The 22,325-nt window shown below is 43.9% G+C and overlaps 1 protein-coding gene across 3 annotated transcripts in view; it reads left to right on the forward strand.

The window, feature by feature from the left end:
• Positions 1-15,829, forward strand: part of LOC145349857 (ETS translocation variant 5-like) — a 33,843-nt gene extending 18,014 nt beyond the window's left edge. For all 3 annotated transcript variants that reach the window (XM_080198454.1, XM_080198453.1, XM_080198455.1), the window contains 5 exons: positions 2,427-2,495; positions 5,701-5,769; positions 7,129-7,298; positions 12,531-12,632; positions 14,061-15,829. In XM_080198454.1, the coding sequence (XP_080054580.1) occupies positions 2,427-2,495; positions 5,701-5,769; positions 7,129-7,298; positions 12,531-12,632; positions 14,061-14,282 (632 nt within the window). In that variant the 3' untranslated portion in view covers positions 14,283-15,829. The remainder of the gene's footprint in view (positions 1-2,426; positions 2,496-5,700; positions 5,770-7,128; positions 7,299-12,530; positions 12,633-14,060) is intronic.
• Positions 15,830-22,325: the final 6,496 nt, after the last annotated feature.

The following is a 22,325-nucleotide window of genomic DNA, read 5'->3' on the forward strand; positions in this document are numbered from 1 at the left end:
ATAAGAGGCTGAGTGGTGATCTACAGTAAAGCTAAGCAGATGGTAAAGATTTAAAGCTAAAGGACAGCCTCTAATAGTGTCCAAAGATTTTGAGAGAACAGATTTTTTTTTTTCTAATGTAGGTCATGGTTTCACGTGCTTTTTTTTTTAAAGTTTTCCTGCCCTTGTTCACGTTGGCTACTGAAAGGTGTTTATTGGTCTGTCTGTCAGATTAAAAAATCCAGGGAGTACTGGTTTGCGTGCAGAGATGTTTGACTTGATTGGAAAATGACGGCTTTCTTTGGAGGTGTTGCTGTCATCTGTCAGTCCAGTGGAACTGGCTGACCCAGCTTTGCAGGCCGGTCGGAGATGGGTGGGAGTGGAGAATTTATTTGTTGCTCTATCCCCTCCAAAAATTAAATAACTCTGTTATTCCACTTAGCACAATGCAAGGAGGTTAGGTTGATTGGCTGTGCCCCTTCAGTTTCAAAGGCACTAGCAGGGTAAATCCATGGGGGTTACGGGGATAGGGGCCTCGGTGGGATTGTTGTCAGTGCAGGCCTGATGGGCCAAATGGCCTCCTATTGCACTGTGGGGTTCAATGATTCTACGAAATGATGCCAATTTGCTAAAACGGTTGTGTTACAGGTTCCACAGAATTACCTATTGGGCATTAATGAGCAGTTGAATTCTGGTACGCCGGGCCACTTGCACATAGGTTTTGAGGCAGTTTTACACTCCCAAGGTGCTGATAAAACAGATGTGTGATACTCTGTGTGTTGTCAACATTTTATACTATAACGTCCAGTGATCTACATTCTCTCTGGTCTTTGGACTGCATCCACAGAGCTGGGTTTTGTGCTGAGTAAGTGGGTCACCAGGTTACTCAAACCAGAAGCATCAAACCAGCTCAAGTAAATTCATTTTGAGGAAGGGCAGTCACGGCTCTGACTCTCAACACCTGCGGAAGGGACAGTGATTAGCACTGCTGCCTCACAGCTCCGAGGACCTAGGTTCAATTCCCAGCTTGGGCCACTGTCTGTGTGGAGTTTGCACATTCTCCCCATGTCTGCATGGGTGTTCCAGTTTCCTCCCACAGTCCAGAGATGTGCGGGTTAGGTTGATTGGCCATGCTAAATTGCTCCTTAGTGTCCCTGGATGCTTAGGTCAGAGGGGGTAGCAGGGTAAATATGGGAGTACTGGGATAGGGCCTGGGTGGGATTGTTATCGATGCAGACTCAATGGGCCAAATGGCCTCCTTCTGCGCTATAGGGATTCTATGATCCTCCACCCATCCAGAAGCCATAGCAGAATATCAAAGTCCCTCCATGTCAATTCTAAATGAGTCCGCTTACTGTAAACTTGGGATGAACTGAGATCGTTTGAAATTTCTCAGTTCAAAATGACATTGGTCGAGATGTGGGATTTACTGGTGTTCTGGCCTCAGGATTGTAAGATGATGAATGTGGAAGGTTGGAACAGAGAGCAAGAGGGAAAGTTCATAGCATTGCAAAAAGTGAAGTTGTTCACATTTTATACGGTTTCAATAGTGGCCAGATTTTAAAACTTAAATATTAAATTGAAGTAGTTCCTCTGTGAAGAACCCAATGCTGTGCAAATAAAGTCTTTACTCAGGAGGGGGAGGAACATAACTGTGGGTGTAGATCAGTGGGGCTGAATAGCTTTCCTCTGCTATAGAACCATGGAGTCCTGACAGTGCAGAAGGAGGCCATTCAGCCCACTGTGTCAGCACCAACTCTAACAGCATCTTACCAAGGCGCACCCCCCAATCCCCATAACCCCACACATTACCATAACTAATCTAGCTGACCTACACACCTTGGGACTGTGGAAGGAAACCGGAGCACCCAGAGGGATCTCCATGCAGACTGTCTCCCAAGGCTGGGATCGAATCCACTGTGAGCCAGCGGTGCTAACCACTGTGCCACCAGGCTGCAATGCAATTCTCTTTATATAGGCAATATGTCTGACTGCTCAAAGTCCCTAATATTCTTTGCTCCTGATGCAGAATCTTACAATTTGGGAGTTTTAAGAGAAACAAGAAACAACAGCCTTAAGAATGTGGATCAGCCTCGGCAATGTCCAATTTTCCCATCTATCTCGCGTTGAACGAGACTCTACACCAGGAACTGATGCTCCCTATTTCAGGGCCTTTTTATTTTAAAATTTCATTCTCTTCCCGTAAAGGCAACTGGCATTTTAGATGCCACTTGGAAGTGGCTTGTTCTAAGGTTTAAATTTGCGCTGGTGTGTGAATTATTAATACACACCTGTTTGTCTTGCTTGTTGAGGTGCCTTGAGATGTTTCAGTGACTTGCAACTCCCATCTTATTTTTCACGTGCCTGAATAAACAGTTACGATAAATGTCCTCATTTCCACCTGTTCACTTCCTCTTTTTTTTCTCTCTGTCAATCTTTCTGTACAGAAGTGCCTAATTGCCAATCCTCTTACATTTCGGGAGGAAGCTATTACACCAGTCCCAATAACGCGGAAGGTAAGTCATGCTGTTTTTTCCCCCCAGCTGTTTATTGTGATTGTGGGCCATAATTTTCCCAAAAAATGACTTCAGTGGCGATGAGAAAATCAGAACCCGTGCTTCAAAAGGGTTCCCCGATCTCCTAGTGTACTGGAAGACCACCTCTCTCCCTGTATGGATATCGTGACCCACCCCCAGCAACACTGGGTCCTCCCAATGTGTCCTGCTCTATGACCACTGGCATACTGCACCCAGCTCAGGCCCCACCTCCATGGCACTGCCCCCTGGCATACTGGTAGTGCCCAACTGGCGCTGTCAGGTTGGCCCTAGTAGATGGGTACTGCCCAACCATGTCCCCAACCACCTGGGGTTTCAATGGCAGCCGGGTGTGCAGCGACAACCAAACTTGCAAAGGAACAGCTCGAAGGCCAACCCTAAATTTGACTCGTTCCTTTGCCGGCTCAGTGGCACAGTGGGTTAGCACTGCTGCCTCACAGCGCCAGGGACGCAGGTTCGATTCCCAGCTTAGGTCACTGTCTGTGGAGTTACACTTCCTCCCTATGTCTGCGTGGGTTTCCTCCCACAGTTCAAAGATGTGCGGGTTAGGGGGATTGGCCGTGATAAATCGACCTCTAGTGTCAGAGGATCAACAGGCTAAATATGTGGAGTTACGGGGTTAGGGCCTGGATGGGATTGTGGTCAGAGCAGACACAATGGGCTGCCTCCTGCAGGATTCTGTGAAATATGGCAATTTGTTCTTTTAACAACAGAAGTTACATAATGAGAGAAGGATGGGTTCTTGTACTCGCCATCAAGCCTTAGTGTTCTATTTAATTTACTAAAACATTGGCATATCTGATTGAAAAACGCAGGTGTAAACAATCTATTTTGGAGCTCTGAGGGTTTAACAGAACTGTTGCCATTCTCAGTGAGTGGGGCATCAGGCAGCTGCAGGTTTTAGCTGCTTGTTGATGTTGCTTTGTATAAGTTTCCTGGGTAACAGGGTTATGTGCTGTGGTTAATCTCCAGCTATACCTCGGCTTCTGGAGGAGTATTGCATGGTGATATATTTAGGAGAAAGCTAGGTCGCTCAAAATCGTAACCCCAAAATGCAAGTGCTGCAACTTGATAAGTTTTTAATTTAATTGGGTGTCATCCTATTTCAAGCAGTTAGCTTTTCTGCCCTATATAATCACATTCTCCTTAAACATTAAGATCACAAAATGCTTTACTTTTAGCCTGTCCTCCCATCCCCATCTTCTCGGAAGACAAAATGGCTAAGCAAATAAATTCTTCTATTTCGGAATGGTGAGGTCATCTCCTTTGGCTGTTGAGTATAGGCTCCAAGATTTAGCCACATACCTAATATTTTGGACTGTCCAACTTAGAATGCTAAGCAACACTGAAGATTTACTCAAGGCTGCATTACAACAGGAAGGTTGCAGGGCTCTTTGTCCTAGCAGACTGGTTAAGTCTGGCCAATATGGGTTCGGAAATGCAGGTGACCTTTTGTGTAGTTCCTTTTCAATGTGGTCTCTATAGCCTACAGGAAAGTCGTTACGGTCTCTTGAGAAGGTGAGGTACCAATTTCATAGGATCCCTACAGTGCAGGAGACTATTCAGCCCATCGAGCCTGCACCGACAGTAAAATCAACCAAGGTCTTATCCCCATAATCCCACACATTTACCCAGCTAATCACCCAACACTGGCCATGCTAAATTGCCAGTTAATGTAATCTGCACATTGTTGGACTGTGGGGGGTGCCTGGAGCGCCTGGAGGAAACCCACACAGAAATGGGGAGAACATGTGAACTCTGCACAGTCGCCTGAGGCTGGAATCGAACCCTTGCCCCTGGTGCTGTGAGGCAGCAGTGCTGACCACCGTGCTACCCAGTTAGATAAGTGTTTTTTAAAGTGGGGTGTCCCAACCCTTGGGTGGGTCATGGGATATTTTAAAAAAAAAGGTTGCCAAACATGACCTTGCAAAGATCCTCTGACCCTGTTCCTCTCTTCTTTGCTCTCTGGGTAAATGAATTACATATTTCATTGCAATACAATGTATAAAAACGTGAGGCAATAAACAGGTCAGTGTACTCTATATACACATGCTGCCAATTTTTTTCCCCTTTCCAGTAAACCAATTGTAGACGTGGATTATTTCCTTATGGAGAAGAGGGGGTCAATAGCCAATCAATCTGAGTCAGAAACAAGAACAGCTTCTTCCCTGCTGCCGTCAGACTTTTGAATGGATCTACTTTTTTATATAAAGTTGATCTTTCTCTACACCCTTGCCACGACTGTAACATTACATTCTGCACTCTCTCTCTTTTCCTTCTCTATGAATGGTATGCTTTGCATCGCAAGCAAGAAACAATGCTTTTTGCTGCATACTAATACATGTGATAATAATAAATCAAATCAAAATCTCACCTGAATCTGCCAGTGAGAACACTAACTACTCCACTGAATCCAAGACAGGACAGAGCAGTATTAATATTAGCTATGGGCAATGCACCAGGGCCTCCGATGAACAACCTGCAAAGAAAAATTAAAATCAGGAACAAAGCAGTATAACGGTGATTTTATTTTTTGAGGTGCAATTTCGTCAATTGTGCCAACGCAAATCAGGGTTCAAAGTCCATGTACGTTGAATGCTGTTGGATTATAATCTGTTGTTCAGTCAGATAACGGAGGTCAATAAAACAGGTGACCAATTTACTAGCATCCATTTACCCGGTTATAGGAAGTTAAAATTTCCCCTGAATACTGTATATAAAAAGAAGCAATATTCTGTGTACAAATCCACAATCTGAGTGGCCTTTTCTACCTGCAGCACTAACTTTGGGGGGGAAAAAAATTCCAGATGTTTTTGCCCTTCCATCTTGCTGCTTGTGTGTCCTTTTTGTTTTTTAAAAAAAAGCCTAGTACCTTGTCCTTCTGTGCACCACACTGCATTTACCACCTATTGGCCCATTCGGCAAACAAGTCAGATGCCCCAGGGTTGGTGTGTAAACTGTATTTGTTTGTAACTCAACAGGTCTTAACTCTGTAGCACACAAGACCTATTGGCTTTGTGTCACATCAATGTCAACTTGAGAATTTTTTTGGAAAGCAAGCTCCTATTTTGCTTGAACCTTCTGACTGAATCTTAAGTAAAGTTGGCAATGGAAGTCTCTAATCAATTAGTCAATTGAAAATGCCCCATCTTTACCCTTTTCCCAGGTTTCCCTTATGACAAAGATCCACGGCTGTACTATGATGATACGTGTGTGGTACCGGATAGAATTGACCGTAAGTAATGTGCTTAACCTATTATTTAATGCAGTTTAACTCTGGTTCCAAAACAATTATGTGATGGTTCAGTGACAATCACTACTGATTGCCCGTCTATATTAAATTAGATTATCTGTTAAATTAGTTGATCTCAACTGAGAGATTAGTAGGATTATGAGAATTGGTGGTTCAAATCTATCAGCCTTCATGTGCCTTATCACCAATCAGTGACCCCTATTGAAACGTGCACTTGTCATAGGGTATTACAGCAAAGAAACAGGCCATTTGGCCCACCATGGCTATGATGCCCCCTTCCACCCCACCAGAGTCGAGCCCCTTTTTCCTAGTTTCAGACATGGAAAAATGGAAGACTTGCGGCCAATCTTCCATTGTGGAAGTTTGGAGTGTGGCCTTTGCATGTTCTCCCCGTGTCTGCATGGGTTTCCTCCAGATGCTCCGGTTTCCTCCCACAGTCCAAAGATGTGCGGGTTAAGTTGAATGGCCATGCTAAATTGCCGCTTTGCGTCAGGGAGACCAGCAGGGTAAAAATGTGGGGATAGGGGCTGGGTAGAGTTGTGGTCGGTGCAGACTCAATGGGCTGAATGGCCGCCTCCTGCACTGTAGGGATTCTGTGATTCAGTGGGGATCATGTATTCCAGCAAGAATCATGGTTTTTCCAGGAGGAAAATATTCCAGGTACAGTTGAGGCAAGACCTATTCCAAATAGATGTCCGTTGTTGACAAGTGAAGATGCTTTTGGAGTTTGAAAATGTTCGTTGTTAAGCCTTAAACTATTCTCAATGATGAGATCTTCAGAGTGGGGTGAGTCAGTTGAGCTGGTGACTCATTTACCTACAGTATTGATGTGTAACAATGTAAACACTAATTTTTCATTTCAAACAAATGTACATGCAAATGGAGAATCTAGATCTTGTGTAATGATCCTTTATGGTGATTGAGGAAGGAGGTTGGTGCGTGCACAGGAATGTGTTTTATTGAAAGGGCTAAAATTCAGCTATTCATTCTTGCACATGTCGTGTGCCAACTGCTGAGACTGAGAACCTGAGTCAATAACATCCGATGCGAGCCTCGCGTTTGTTCAAGTCACTCCCGCTCACCAGTGGAATTTTTTGTCAGCTCCTGAAGGAATTGGCCATGTGGAAAAGGGAAGCCTCTACATGCATTCTTCACACCAACATAAAATATACAAACCTCCTCACTGCTCCTCTGTTGAGCAGAGCTATCCGCAGCAATATGTCCCTTTGGGATTGGAGTTCTGTGAAAATCGGTGTTTGTTGAGGTGGAAAGCAGCCCGTAAGAAAAACAAAACCAGTTTTTCATCCTTTGACCTGATTTTTTTTTTTTGAAAAAATACAGATAAAGTCAAGCAGGAGTCGCCCGTGTACAGGGAAAATCTGCCATACCAGCGTCGAGGTTCTTTACAGCTGTGGCAGTTCTTGGTAACCCTCCTGGATGATCCATCAAATTCCCATTTCATTGCGTGGACTGGCCGAGGCATGGAATTCAAGCTAATTGAACCTGAAGAGGTGGGTGCTGTGACAGGACTCTGTTATTCATATCTATTTGAATTGATGTTAGTCGGCTGGTGAAAAGGGCAGATGAGATACTTGCTGTTGAATTATTGAATAGACTGGGTCTGTACTCGTTGGAGTTTAGAAGGATGAGGGGGGATCTTATAGAGACACATAAGATAATGAAGGGGATGGATAGGGTAGAGGTAGAGAGATTCTTCCCGCTTAGAAAGGATAGCAGGACTAGGGGGCACAGCCTCAAGATAAGGGGGTGCAGTTTAGATCGGAGTTGAGGTGGAACTTCTTCACTCAAAGGGTGGTGAATCTCTGGAATTCTCTGCCCGTTGAAGTGGTGGAGGCTGCCTCGCTGAATATATTTAAGTCACGGGTAGATAGGTTTTTGATAAACAAGGGGATTAAGGGTTATGGGGAGAAAGCGGGAAAGTGGAACTGAGCCACTTCAGATCAGCCATGATCTTATTGAATGGCGGGGCAGGCTCGAAGGGCGAGATGGCCTACTCCTGCTCCTATTTCTTATGTTCTGTTATCAATCAAGGCATAGATTACAAAAGCAGGGAAGTCATGTTGGAGTTGTATAGAACTTTAGTGAGTCCACAGCTAGAGTACTGTGTGCAGTTCTGGTCGCCGCATTGACTTGCAGAGGAGGTTCACCAGGATGCTGCCTGGGGTGGGACGTAAGTTATGAACAGAGGTTGGATAGGCTTTATTGGAGCAGGGAAGACTGAGGGGTAACCTGGATGAGGTGTACAAGATTGAGAGGCATGAACAAAGTGGATAGGGAGCACTGTTCCTCCTGGTCAAAGGGTCAGTCACAAAGTTCAAGGCGAGGGGCAGGAGGTTTAGAGGGGATGTGAGGATAAATTTTTTTTTACCCAGAGGGTGGTGACGGACTGGAATGTGCTGCCCAGGAGGATGGTAGAGGTGGGTTGCCTCGCGTCCTTTTTTAAAAAGTACCTGGATGAGCGCTTGGCACGTCATAATACTCAAGGCTACGGGCCAACTGCTGGTAAATGGTGGGAGATCAGGTGTGGATTCAATGGGCTGAAGGGTCTCTTCTGTGCTGTATGATCTCTGTGCTCTTCCAAAACTGGTTTGTTGCACGGCTGATTTTCACGGCTCTGCCTTTTAGCTGCCTGGCCCCTGACGTTCGTAGTTGTGGTTCCTGATTTGGTTCCCTCGGTGCATACCAACATTAATTCGATCAGCCCCATGTCAAATGTAATGTTGTGGCAAAGCCGCGGGGCAGCAGGACTACTATTAAAGAAATGAAAATTAGAACAACTTGCTGAACTTTGTTCAGTTCTGTAGAGTTACTGGAACAAAATTGAACTATTTTCTGTTACTAAGCTCTATCGTGGGTATATCGTACTGCTGACTGTTACAAGACAAAGTAACCATTTAAGGAACAAAACCTTTTTTTTGGGTACGCTTTATAACCTTGCGTCAGGTTTAATTCATCATCGTGGTGGCTACGGGGAGCTAAACTGTAATTGTCCCCTGTGTGTTTCAGGTGGTTTACCTAGAAATAGTACATAATAGCGGGACTTGAGTTCAGCGGTGGTCTGGAACAAAAGAGCATAGTCCTGGAGTTCAAACATGTTGCCTGAAGCCCCATTTCCATGGAGACTGGGCCGTTTTTCTTGTCCTTTTTTTTGCACATTAGGATTTCCGTTGCGCCCCAGGGATTGAATAGAACCATTTATCTGCACTGTTAGGGTGTGGTCACAAGCCTTCAGTCAGAGTATGCAAACCTTCTCCAGTCACTTCTTACATCCTTTGCTTGCCTGGAGCTACTAAGTGTGTTTTTAAGTGTGTGTGTGTGTGTGTGTGTGTGTGTGGGGGGGGGGGCGGGGATGAGATGAAGGCATCAACTGTCTTTAAATTTGCGAATATCCCACAGCCACACAGTCCAAAAAGAGTTATGCTCTCCACAAATTATTTGTGAAGAAGAATACCAGTGTGATCTTGTCCCATTCAAGGAAAAAAAATATTTGCTCTGAAGAGCCCAAGGGTATAGATGTGCCTAGGATGAATGAAAAGAAAGTGATGGGGGTGAGCCAGATACTGGCTCCCACTGGAGCCAGCAAAGGTTTTTTTTTAGCTGAAACCACACAGCATTGTGCCAACAGCTGTGCACAGGATGGAATTACTGAAAACTGTTGATGCCAGAAAATGGATCCAGATCTAAGTGAAACTTGGAGATAGGCAGGATGGTTTGCCCTGTTTTAATGCAGACTTCTGCAAACCTATTCTACTGCAGTTTGCATCAAAGACACCCTTTAAATTAAGGCTGTGGTGGGCAGTACAGTGGTTAGCACGGCTGCCTCAAAGCATCAGGGTCCCGGGTTCGATTCCTGGTCTCGGGTGACTCGTGTGGAGTTTGTACGTTCTCGGGCAAAGCAATAGAAAAACAGTCAAGGACTAGGATGAAGCGCAAAGCCAGGCTGTGTTTCAAGATCATCGATTATGAAATGGGATCAAAGGGAGATGCCGATGGATTAATGCAGTTAGTGCTAAATGCCTTAGAATGTACTCGGCTTTGATCTTGAGCTGGATAGCAGGGTGGCACAGTGGCAGGAGCTGCTGCCTCTCAGCGCCAGGGACCTGGGTTCGACTCCCAACCTCGGGTGATTGTCAGTGTGGAGTTTGCACATTCTTCCCATGTCTGCTTGGGTTTCCTCTGGATGCTCCAGTTTCCTCCCAAAGATGTGTAGATTAGGTGGATTGGCCATGCTAAATTGTTCCTAAATGTCAGGGGGATTACTGAGGCAAATGTGGGAGATGGGGGGAGGGTGGGGGTATTGTTTCTGATGCTGGTTCGATGGACCGAATAGCCGCCTCCTGTACTGTAGGGATTCTATGATTCCTGCTATTTACATAAACCTTTATTGGATGAAGATTTGGGTTAAGGTGTCTAAGCTGTTCCTTTTGCACCCCATGTGTAGGTGACAGCTTTCAGAAAAGCCAATTAGCTGAGCATACTTCTACAAGTTGCAACGAGCAGATTTTGGAATAATTTTCTATTGAGCAAGTTGCAGAAAGGTTCTCCTTTCCTTGGCCTTAAACTGGGGCTCTCCTGATTCATGGGGACCGTGGGATATTGACATCTTCCATACCACAAGAGACTGATGCGTGAACATTGCATAAATGATTGCCCAAGTTACTCATCAAAAGTTGGCAGTGTTACTTTGCAAAGCCGACGTGACATTTCTTTTGCTTGGCACTTCAGATGGTGCAGTTCCCTTTTTTTTAAAAGAAATGAGTAAAGTCCAAAATCGGTATGACATGTCAGTGGACTGGGACTCGCTACATCAGCAAGGACAAATATTTAGGAAAGTAAGAGGATGCTGTGACCTGTAAAAGTGGCCTTTGGCACGGTTGGAAAAGCAAGAACAAAGAACAGCACAGCACAGGAAACAGGCCCTTCGGCCCTACAAGCCCGTGCTGCCCATTTTAACACTCAGTGCCTTATTCAAGTCTTTCATCGCTCATCAGCGTTTTTGTCTATCTCTAGTAGAACTCCACAATAAAGGGGGTGGAAATTTAGGGAATTATATGTACGCCAGATTAAGGGAGATCCCATTCAGGGACAATTTATTGACACCAATCAGCCTAAAAAGCACGTTTTTGGGATGTGGGAGGAAACTGGAGAAAACCCACGCAAGCACGGGGAGAATGTGCAAACTCCCACAGAGATTGATCCGACCCGGGTCCCTGTAACTGTACAGAAGACAGTGACAATCACTGAGCTGTCGTGTTGCCCGTCAGTTGGTCCAGTTTAAGCGTACACTAACGACGTGAAGCACTAGGCAACTCTCGAAGCAACATCCAAGAGCAGCCCTCGCATGACCCACCGCGTGTATGCCCCTTGTTGGCCAACAAGGCGGACCAAAACCCCTGTGGATTTGTCCAAATTCACTTAATTCTCACTGTTGCCTCAGCAGCCTAATCCGGTTGTGAGGTAGTGTGTTTCTACCTTGCTCTGGACATGAGGCTATGCATACTTGAATTGTGTGTTAACAGATTGTGACTGAAATTTCAGCTTTGCAGAGCTGCTTATGGCTTTTTGAAAATGCCATAAGCATTTTTAATTACTGGCCAACTGCGTCCAGTTTGATTTGAATCAAACTTCCCCCTTTTGATTTGTATGTCAGGAAATGACGATACAACTCCTTTTTCAAAGCGACAACTCTGTTTCTGTTCCGCCCTAATTGTAAGTCGGAGGGTGCTGTATTGGATGTAACCTTGGCTGTTAGTTGATTTGTGAGTAATGAATTGTTCCTTGATCACTTGGACATCGTCAAGGGACTTGAAGGAGGGACATTGCAATATTTGCTGGCCATTGAGCTCATTTTAGGAAGGTGTACGCTAGTCAGCTTGGAATTAACACTTTATTGTCACAAGCAAACTTGCATTGACACTACAATGAAGTTACTGTGAAAATCCCCTAGTCGCCACACTCCAGCACCTGTTTGGTACACTAAGGGAGAATTTAGCAAGGCCAATGCTCCTAACCAGGGCGTCTTATGGACTGTGGGAGAAAACCAGAGCACCCGGAGGAAATGCACGCTGATGAAGGGAGAACGTGCAGACTCCACACAGATAGTGACTCTAGCCCAGGAATCGGACCCAGGTCCCTGGTGCTGCAAGGCAGCAGGGACCCAGGTTTGATTCCCAGCTTGGGTCACTGCGCATTGACTGGACGTTCTCCTCGTGTGGGTTACCTCTGAGTGCCCTGGTTAGGGAACATATATTGTTACTTATTTTTCTCTCCGAGCATTGTGTTCTTTTATGTCTCAGCTCAACCAAGTTCAACAAATTCACGTTTGCCGTTTCCAGTTCTTGTGTTAAATTATTTAAACCTTTTGAGAGCAGTAGGATTGCAAAAAGATGCACTGGTGATAAGGACTAAACATTTTCTCAAATCTCATTAAAATCCTGCTTGCCACATCAGCAGCTCCATTAGCAAGCAGCTGATGCACACTATTGTTGTTACAGCGGTGACCTGTGGGTCTTCCATTTACCTTCTATCGATTTCTAAATTCAGACCTCTGCATTGATACTGAAATGCTGCTAATGGAATATAGATCAATAGCATGCAAACACGGTCCACGGTCATTTTTATCTCTGCATCCGTTTAAGAGCTCCTTCTGTGCGGCTTCCATATCTATGAATATATCACCACATGTTTTCTTACCCTCCTCTCTTTCTCCTCTTCTGCTGTAGGTTGCTCGACGCTGGGGTCTCCAGAAAAACCGACCTGCGATGAACTACGACAAGTTGAGCCGCTCACTTCGCTATTACTACGAAAAGGGGATCATGCAAAAGGTGGGAAAGAGATCAGATCTTTTTAAAAATACATAAATCATAGCAGCCACTAGTGTTGGAACCTTCCATCCTGTAACTCCTGAAAGTGGTAGCATCTGTGTGAAATTTACTACCCAAACAACCCAGCCATAAATATCCAACTCTTAGAAGTATTTAAATTCTATTCTAGTTAAAAGTGGAATTCTGCTTTTGTTCTAAGTATAAAATGTTGTGTTGTGTCGCTCCTTTGAAATACAGTAAGAAATCTCACAACACCAGGTTAAAGTACATCCAGTTTGGACAAACTGGTTGGACTCTAACCTGGTGTTGTGAGACTTATTACTGTGTTTACCCCAGTCCAACGCCAGCATCTCCACATCACTCCTTCAAAATAGCATGGGTTCAAACATTGATTTGCAGTTGTGCTTATGTAAATTATGCCCATCGCATTTCTCACTGTTGTGTCATGTCCTTTGGTCAACTGTTTTCACGCTTTTATTGGTCTTAACTCTTTCCCTGCATTTTAAAGAACAAAGAACAACGCAGCACTGGAAACAGGCCCTTCGGCCCAACGAGCCCACGCTGCCACTTTAAAATTGAGTGCCCTCCCCTACCCATGACCTTTGTCTACACCTATTGGGGAAGACTGAGGGAAGACTAATTTAGGGACAATTTGTTACACCAATCAGCCTAAGAGCACGTTTTTGGGATGTGGGAGGAAACCGGAGCACCCGGAGAATGTGCAAACTCCCACAGATACCGGCCCAAATCCATGTATCTGCACAGCTAGCAGTGAGAGTCAGTGAGCTGTCGTGTTGCCCGTCAGTTGGTCCAGTTTATGCGTACACTAATGACGTGAAGCACTAGGCAACTCTTGAAGCAACACCCAAGAGCAGCCCTCACATGACCCACCGCATGTATGCCCCTTGTTGGTCAACAAGGCGGACCAAATCTCCTGTGAAGTAAAAGAAAAGACATCAATAAACATGCAAAACTTCGATGTTTACAGAATCCCCAGAAGTGCAGAAATAAAGCAAGTGAGCCATGAAATATGTTGGAAGGTTCATAGGAATCAATTGATTAACAAAGAAAAAGTTCAGGAACAGGCCCTTTGGCCCTCCAAGCCTGTGCTGATCATGTGCCCTAACTAAAGAAAATCTTCTGCCCTTACTCGGTCCGTATCCCTCTATTCCCTCCCTATTCATGTACCCATCCAGATGCCTCTTAAATGTTGCTGATGCACCTGCTTCCACCATCTCATCCAGCAGCACATTCCAGGCACCCACCACTCTGCGAAAAGCTTCCCCGCCCCCCCCCATACATCTTTAAACTTTCCCCCTTCTCACCTTGAACCTGTGCCGCCTCCTCATAATTGTCACTTCCGCTTCCGTTTGGAAATGCTGCAGTCAATTTGAGAAATGTAAAGCGGTTTTTCTGCTCTCTCTCTAGGTCGCAGGGGAGCGGTACGTCTACAAGTTTGTGTGCGACCCCGAGGCACTTTTCTCCATGGCCTTCCCAGACAATCAACGCCCCTTTCTGAAGACAGAAATCGACTGTCACGTTAACAAGGAGGATACTGTCCCCCTCACGCATTTTGACGATAGTGCGACCTACTTGTTGGACATGGATCACTGTGCCAACCTCCAGTATCCAGAGGGCTTTGCGTATTGACTTAATCGCAGCAGCCCGTGTAACTGAATGCATCACTGGCCAGCTAAGAAGCATCTTGTGTGGGTACTGTTGCTCTCAGCTGTTAAGAATCCAGCTCTTCAGAACATTCAGGAGCCTAAAAGTTGTACAGTAGTGTCGCACTACTGAAGGAGCTGCTGTGTGCTTCACTGATGATGCACTAACAAGCTAATATGGCTAAGTCCTCTACTTTTTGGTAGTTAAGGGGGTGGGGCAGGGAGGGGAGAAAAGCCTAGGCTGTGTGTTATTATCAGAAATGCATTCAGGTGTGGCATTTGTGATTGTTCAGTGTGGCATTCACAGAGCTTGGATAGACCGTGTGACTAGCGTTTGTAATGACAATCTGCTTTGCGTTGAACACAGTTCTTTCATCTGCCTTTCCGATGTTAAAGGGCTTCAACTTGCACAATCCCACCGTTGTACCATGGGGTCAGACTCAAAAAGAAAACCATGTGCACTATAGCATGTCGATCTGTCCCCTGAATTGGATATAAGATTGGTGCTGTATTAAAGTAGACGAGAATCCTACCTACCGAGACTTCAATACAGTACAGCTTGTAGTTTATTTTGCGTGTTTTTTCAAAAAAAAGCTTCAAAATGTTTTAACTCTTTGACACCTGGCATCATTATTTCTTCTTTTCTAAGCAACACTTGTATATGTAGCAGTTTCTAAGTATTTTAATTCTCATTCTTTCTCCAATGGATGAAAAGCTTTATTCAGGTTTACCACTGCCGTTCAATTATTTCGCCCCTTCTCTATCCAACCCCCACCCCTCCTAACTTGTTACTTAATCTTTCCACAAAAGGCTGAGATCAGTCCCGCTGTAGGGAAAGTCATTCTATTCGGTACCATTTTGTGTAAAAAGATTTTCCCATAAGTAGCACTAATGCTCTCTTTGGGCGGGGAGAATGGGGGGTGTTGGGGAAGAGGTCGACAGGTATTTTTCAAGATAATTTCAAAAAAGGTATATTGAATTTGTACGGTTTGTTTTTTTTTCCTCTTTATATTTAAGGCTTTGTTAATGGCACTGCACTCGAGAGTATAAAGTTCCAATATTTTGGTGGTAATGTTTCAGCTTTAATCAGAGGGTTAGGGCTTTTACTGTGTAACACAGTTAATTTTGCTGCAGGTTTTACATGCCTGCTTCTAGCTTTGCACCGAACACCTTTTACAATTTAATGTTTGGAAATCTAAATATAGGTATGATTGTTTCTGCACATTGTATCCTGCAATGGCACATTGCAATTGTATAATTACAACATATTCACACCTCTGTTCAGTTCTTTAGATTTTATGTATAAAGTCCCCAGGGTTTATATTATTGGAAACAAAATTATTTTTACACCGGATCTCAATTGTATATTATTTTAGTAATTCAGTTTTTTTTTGTTTTTGCTTCTACTTATGTGCGACAAAGTCCATTTTAATGACAATTGGATGCATTAATTGAGATTTTGCAATTTTTCTTTTCCGATGTGTTGTGCATTTTAAGGGAAACCCGTACACCAAATAAATGTTTCATCTTTAATGTGTACAATAAAGTTTTTTTTGCCTTGCACACAATTGTACTTTGTCAAATGGGGGGGAAGGCATTTTCATTGTTTCACATTTTAAGGAGAAGAAACTTGGTGTGGAAGAAAAAGACTAGAGAGTGGGGATGAGAATCATATCAGTCATCACTGAATGATGGAGCACACTCAATGGGCCAAATGGTCTAATTCTGCTCCTATATCTTATGGTCTTATCTTCCCAAAAATGAAGAATATGTTTTATGAAGCTCATGATCCCATGGGTCCTGTTAATTGTCCTCTATGTGCTGTCACCTTCAAAGATCTATGCCCATGAACCTCATCAGCTCCTACAGTCTTCAGAACTGTGCCATTGAATCTGTATTACCTTTCCCAATCCCTTCTGCCAAAATGCATGTCACTTAAACGTGTCTATGTTAAATTCCATCTGCAACTTATCTGCCCGTTCTACTAACTTATCTATGTCCTGTTGCAGTTGTTTGATATCATCCCCACTGTTTACCCTTCATCCAAGTTTGATGTCACTGGAAATTTTACATTGTATTGCATTGTTCAGTATTGGGTTTGAGGTAACAAAATACTCGGGTTGTCCAAAAATAATAGACGCTTTTAAGTAACATGAGAGTTCTAGTCTGCGAATAACTTGTGCCATTTCAGGCAGGAAAGCTGGTCTGATTCTCACCAGATGTGTTGGCATGAATCAAATTGCGATTGTCCCACACTTAGCCATTTTTTTGGGAGACTGGTGAGTTTCGCACTGGTTTTGAGGAGTGGGGCCTAAATGTGCCGGCAAATCTGGCTTCTCAGAGCTCGGGTGACGTTATTACAGGGTGCCCCAGTCTTAAATTGAAATGAAGAACCCGCTCACTCCCCAACACAGACATCAGGGACTCCCCTGACCTCCTCTCGTTGAATGGATGGTCCATCAGCCCCCTCACCAACCAAGATTGTTAGCATCAGCGCCTTCCTGGTGATCTCCTCCTACATGATCTCTCCATTCATGAACCCCCCCTCCCCCCTTTTTCAGGACCAGATCACTTGGCACTTCCCTGGCATTGCCAGATGAGCAATGTCCCTGACCACCAGGGGCTTCAATGTTCTCCAAACCCCTCCCCCACCTGCTGCCATTGCCATCATACCTAGTCTCAGTTTGTGGTTCTTGCTGTGCCCAAGGATCAGAAAGTCCCAGAAGCAGGAAAGGTCCAGCCTTGAATGCTGATCTGGTTTTTTTTTGGGGAAGCAGATTTTATCTGGGAGTGGTAAGTGGAAAGATACAAAGGTTTGGTGCTGGTGCAGAATGACTAACCCTTTTACTGTTACTGGGGGTATAACTATAAGGTTCATGGTGGGAGATATAGGAGGGATGGTTTTTTACTCGGTGTGGTTTGGGTGTAGAATGGACTGCCTGCTGTGATGGTGGAGTCTGACACTTTAGGAACTTTCAGTGGTTATTGGATAGGCACATGGAGCACACCAGATTATAGGGAGTGGGATAGCTTGATCTTGGTTTTGGATGTAGCTCAGCACAACATCAAGGGCCGAAGGGCCTGTACTGTTCCATGTGATACCCTGGCTCTGCTCTGACGTGTTCTGTGCTGGACACGATGTGGCTGAAAGATCGCAGTTTTGATATTTAACCAATGCTTTCTAGAAACACATTAACATGTGTCATAGTAGCAAGCTGGAGTTCCCCTTGCAGGTTTGCCTACAAGCCCTGTAATGACTTGGGTGCCTTGCAGTTGTGCTGCATATTTTCCAGGAAACCAGTTCAGAATCTGGTACGAGAGATGCAAGACAGGATGGGTTTGGAATGACTGTGCATAAATGTATTGAGCATGTTAAATAATGCTGAGCTACATCCACACATTCGCAATTATACTGGTAACATCTTGAATTTTGGCTCAAAAGGGAAGATTGGTAATCAATAATTGATATTCAGTTGTGTTGTGCTTTTTTTTGGCATTTGTTTGGTCCTAAATTAACTTCCACCGTAAGCACATTTCTTCTGGGAGTTGTGCAGCCACCACCTTGGGTGTGGTATTTAGCTTGGGTTCAATGAGTATACACTGAAAGCATTTATTTACTTATTACTGTGACAAGTAGGCTTACACTAATACTGCCGTGAAGTTACTGTGAAAATCCCCTCAGTGCCACACTCCAGCACCTGTTCGGGTGCAGAGGGAGAATTTAGCATAGCCAATGCACCTAACCAGCACATCTTTCGGACTGTGGCAGGAAACCCACATAGACATGGAGAATGTGCAACCTCTACGCAGACAGTGACAATCGAACCTGGGTCCCTGGTGCTGTGAGGCAGCAGTGCTAACCACTGTGCAGATTAAGCAGACCATGACATCAGTTAGTCTGTAATGTTTTGATATCAGAGTTGCCATTTTTGAACTCGTTGCTCAGCTAATTAACTCTTGAACCTAAGTTGAAGATTCATTCAGCAGCAGGAAAGACCTCCCACTGGTGCTAGTTAACAGGATCATTGTCTATTTTCAGATGAGTTGATTTATTTTCTGCTGGCTTTTCCCAAGTATGTACAGGCGTGTGGTGACTTGTATTATTTGATGTTGTTGAAATCTACAGGGAGTTGTGTGGTAGCTGCAAAACGACTTGGTCCTGACTTCAAGGATCCTGCGCCACACAGCTGCTCTCAGCTGGGTGTAGTACTGTGTACCCCTGTTGGACAAAGGAGTGGGCAATAGAAACATCAGTGGAGTGGATTCGGGTGTAGGATCTAAACAGCTGAAAGCATTCTTCCAATGGTGAAATTTTGGGTGTGTAATGACCTTGTTGAGGGCCATGAGGCAGGCCTCTTGGAATATGAGCTCCCTGATTGAGGTAGTGATTACCTGCAGTGTGAAAGATGTGCTAGTGCATTGGCTACGCTAAATTCTTCCTCAGTGTACCCGAACAGGCGCAGGACGGTACTGACTAGGGGATTTTGGCAGTAACTTCATTGCAGTGTTAATGAAAGCCTACTTACGATACTCGTAAATAAAAGAAACTTGTTAAAAAAGCCAAAAAGATTGGTAATGATCACCTGACTACAGGCAGACTAGTCTGGAAATGTCTGATCTAAGCACACGCGAGCCTGGTTAGTGTTTGGATGGGAGACTGCACGGGAATACCAGGTACACCAAAATGTTGGTAATGATTGACTCCCCAATCAGGGAGTCTCACTTGATTAGAAGAGTGTCAGGGTGACTGATACTCCAGATTCCAACTTAATACCTAGGCAGGAATGGAGATAAGTTTGTAAGTAAATAGAATCTGGTGAAGGGACACAGGCCTCTGAGGAGCTTTTCAGGATGAATTAAGAAGCCATGGAGAAGGAGTGTAGAAGATTGGTGGAGGCGGATTCAACAGGGTCTTTTAAGAGACTTTAGGGTCTTTTAAGTACATGGGACTTAGTAAGATAGAGGGTTATAGGTAAGCGTAGTAGGTAGGGATAAGTTTGGTGCAATTTGTGGACTAAAGGGCCTGTAGTTCTTCTATGTTCTATTAGAAAAGGTGCTAGCCTGTCAAGTGTGGGATTTAAAGTTTATTTATTATTGTCATAAGTAGGAACATCAGATGAAAAGATGCACTGATCAAGTCTACAAGGAGAAGTGAAGGAGAGAGAAACTATGTTTATGCAAAACAATCCCCTTCTTAAAACATTTTGACATGCAGTTTTTGAAATGCAGAGAGAAAAAGCAGCAACCAAACTCCACAAAGAAAGGACTATATAATCTACTTTAAAGCAGATTTATTAGTGTCACAAGTAAACAATGAAGTTAGTGTGAAAGTCCTCTAGTCACCACACTCAGGCACCTGTTCAGGTACACTGAGGGAGAATTTAGCATGGCCAATGAAGCTAACCACCATTTTGGTTTCAAAATGTTTTAAAAAGGGGATTGTTTTACACAAATATAGTTTCTCTCTTCACTTCTCCTTGTAGACTTGATCAGTGCATTTCTTCATTCTTTCGGACTGTGGAAAGAAACCGGAGGAAACCCACATAGACATGGGGAGAATGTGCAGACTCTGCACAGACAGTGTCCCAAGCACGGGAATCGATCTGGGTCCCTGGCACTGTGAGGCAGCTGTGCTAACCATTGTGCCACCATGCCATCCTAATGTGATGTCGGTTGAGAAAGAAATGTGGGCTAGAACACTTGTTCTTCGAATGTGTTTTTTACATTTACCTGAGCAAATAGATGGGGCCTCGCAACCAAAAGGTAGCTCTCGCTCATTGATACAATTTATAACATTAGAACAGATGATAAGATAAATCTTGTATTGAATGTACAACCTTTAGAGTCTGATGTCAGTGCTACCAACTGACCTCATCTGATATTTTGCCATGAAAATACAGTGGTGTTCCTATGCAAATTAATGACCTCGCAACAACCTGTACACATCTGCTGGGCTTGGATGAGTGGAGTGTTTGCATACAGAATTGTAGACAGACACCGTGGATTTCTATATTCTTTGTTTTGGAAGATGTTAACTTGATGGGTTTACTTTATGTGTCAGTCACCTGAAGGACAAAAATAAATCCCCGTACACTTCCAATTGGTTCCTACTACTTAACCTTCACTAACTGATAAATCTAATAAGATTTCCTTCTTGCTCCCTAATGACTGGATTAAGTGATTCACCTGAGTGTGCCTATTTACAATGTCAAGCAAGCTGTACACAGTGCCTGGGGTTTCCATGTAGGCTTCCAATCAAAGATAAGTAGGACTGCATGGATAGGACTGAAACTGGCTGCTTGTACCATTTCTTAGTGTTTCCGGCAACATTGAGATTTGTAAGTAATCCCTTCCCTTATCAAGTGATTTCCCATACCCGCACACACATACATTCAAACACATAGCCCAGTGGCACAGTGGTTAACACTGTTGCTTCACAGTGTGTGATGTGGAGATGCCGGCGTTGGACTGGGGTAAACAAAGTAAGAAGTGTGACAACACCAGGTTAAGGTCCAACCGATTTATTTGATAGTAAACTCACTAGCTTTCGGGGTTTGTCCCTTCATCAGGTGAATGGAGAGTTCTGGCCTCAGAGAGAACATGTAACAGCACAGACAGTTTACAGATTACTGATTAGAATGCGAGTCTTTACAACTAACCTGCTATTCAAGTCTTAAAGAGGACCTCACAGTGCCAGGGATCCGGATCAATTCTCGGCTTGGGTGACACTGTCTGTGCAGAGCCTACACGTCCTCCCCCACCGTCTGTGTGGGTTTCCTCCGGGTGCTCCGGTTTTCTCCCACAGTCTGAAAGACGTGCTGGTTAGGTGCATTGGCCGTGCTAAATTTTCCCTCTGTGTACTCGAACAGGCGCCAGAGCGTGCCGACTAGGGGATTTTCACAATGACTTTACTGCAATATTAATGTAGGTCTACTTGCGACACTAATAAATAAACACAGGGTCAATTTCAATCTGCTAACTCAGTTGATTGCAGCTCAGGGTGTGATTGAGATAGTATAATTGACTTCTGTGTCTTTGGAATGCTATCCAGTACGTCCTTGCTGAATAGCATATGTGGAAATTGATGAGACCAGCAACACATTTGCGGTAATACCTTCCATTGAGAAATTGCTGACATTTCATTCACTCACTAAGCTTACACAACATACAACTGTATGGGTCAGGTACCAAGCCGTGACTGTGGTGCTGTCTTCCATCAGGATTTAGCACCTTTGGGACCAAGGAAAAATAATAATTGAAAATTTCCTGATTTTTATGATTAATCTGCGATCTATGGTAATGATGTTCAATAAAATGACAGAGTGGAAAGATCTCTCCAGTCATTCTGTCTGTTCCATTCATTCATCAACAACCTTTTGGCATCAGTATCAATGAACTGGAAGTGATATTGATTAACTTTTGACCCTGGACATATCTTAAAGCCACTAACAGGAGCATTAAGATTTGCCTTCCAATTTTTTACTAATGACTGATGCACATTATTGATTGATTTTAGAGAACTAAAGCCATTATTAATGGATGTCAATTTGTTGGAACTATCCACCTGACGTAAAGATTATTAAAATGCTAAATAGAAACAGCAAGTTAGGTGTGTTTAATCGGCTGTTAACCAGAAGCCATAGTATTGTTTTGTTCAGAGTCTGAATGACTCATATTGATAAATGCTTACTCAGTCTGGAACACAGATCACACATCTTGTTAAATGTGCTATCTTCAGTACTGGGCAACATGAAACACTCTGCATGTTATAAAACAGTACACACAAATGCTTTTACTGCATTTAAAATTTCAAGCATTAAAAAGACATGAACTGTCCAGTACCTTTTTTTTGAAAACAAAGTCAACCATGACAAACGAAAGTTACATTTCAATTTCTCCAATCAGAATATCTTGGTCCAGTCGGATGTAACCAGTAGTGTGTGAGAATTCAGGCCATTTTTCAACCTCCTGCGGCTAGGGGAGAAAAGAACTAGAGGACAGGGGTTAAGGGTGAAGGGGGAAAAGTTTA

Source organism: Carcharhinus amblyrhynchos, chromosome 11 (genome assembly GCF_965287045.1).
Source record: "Carcharhinus amblyrhynchos chromosome 11, sCarAmb.v2.hapA, whole genome shotgun sequence".
Classification (NCBI taxonomy): Eukaryota; Metazoa; Chordata; class Chondrichthyes; order Carcharhiniformes; family Carcharhinidae; genus Carcharhinus; species Carcharhinus amblyrhynchos.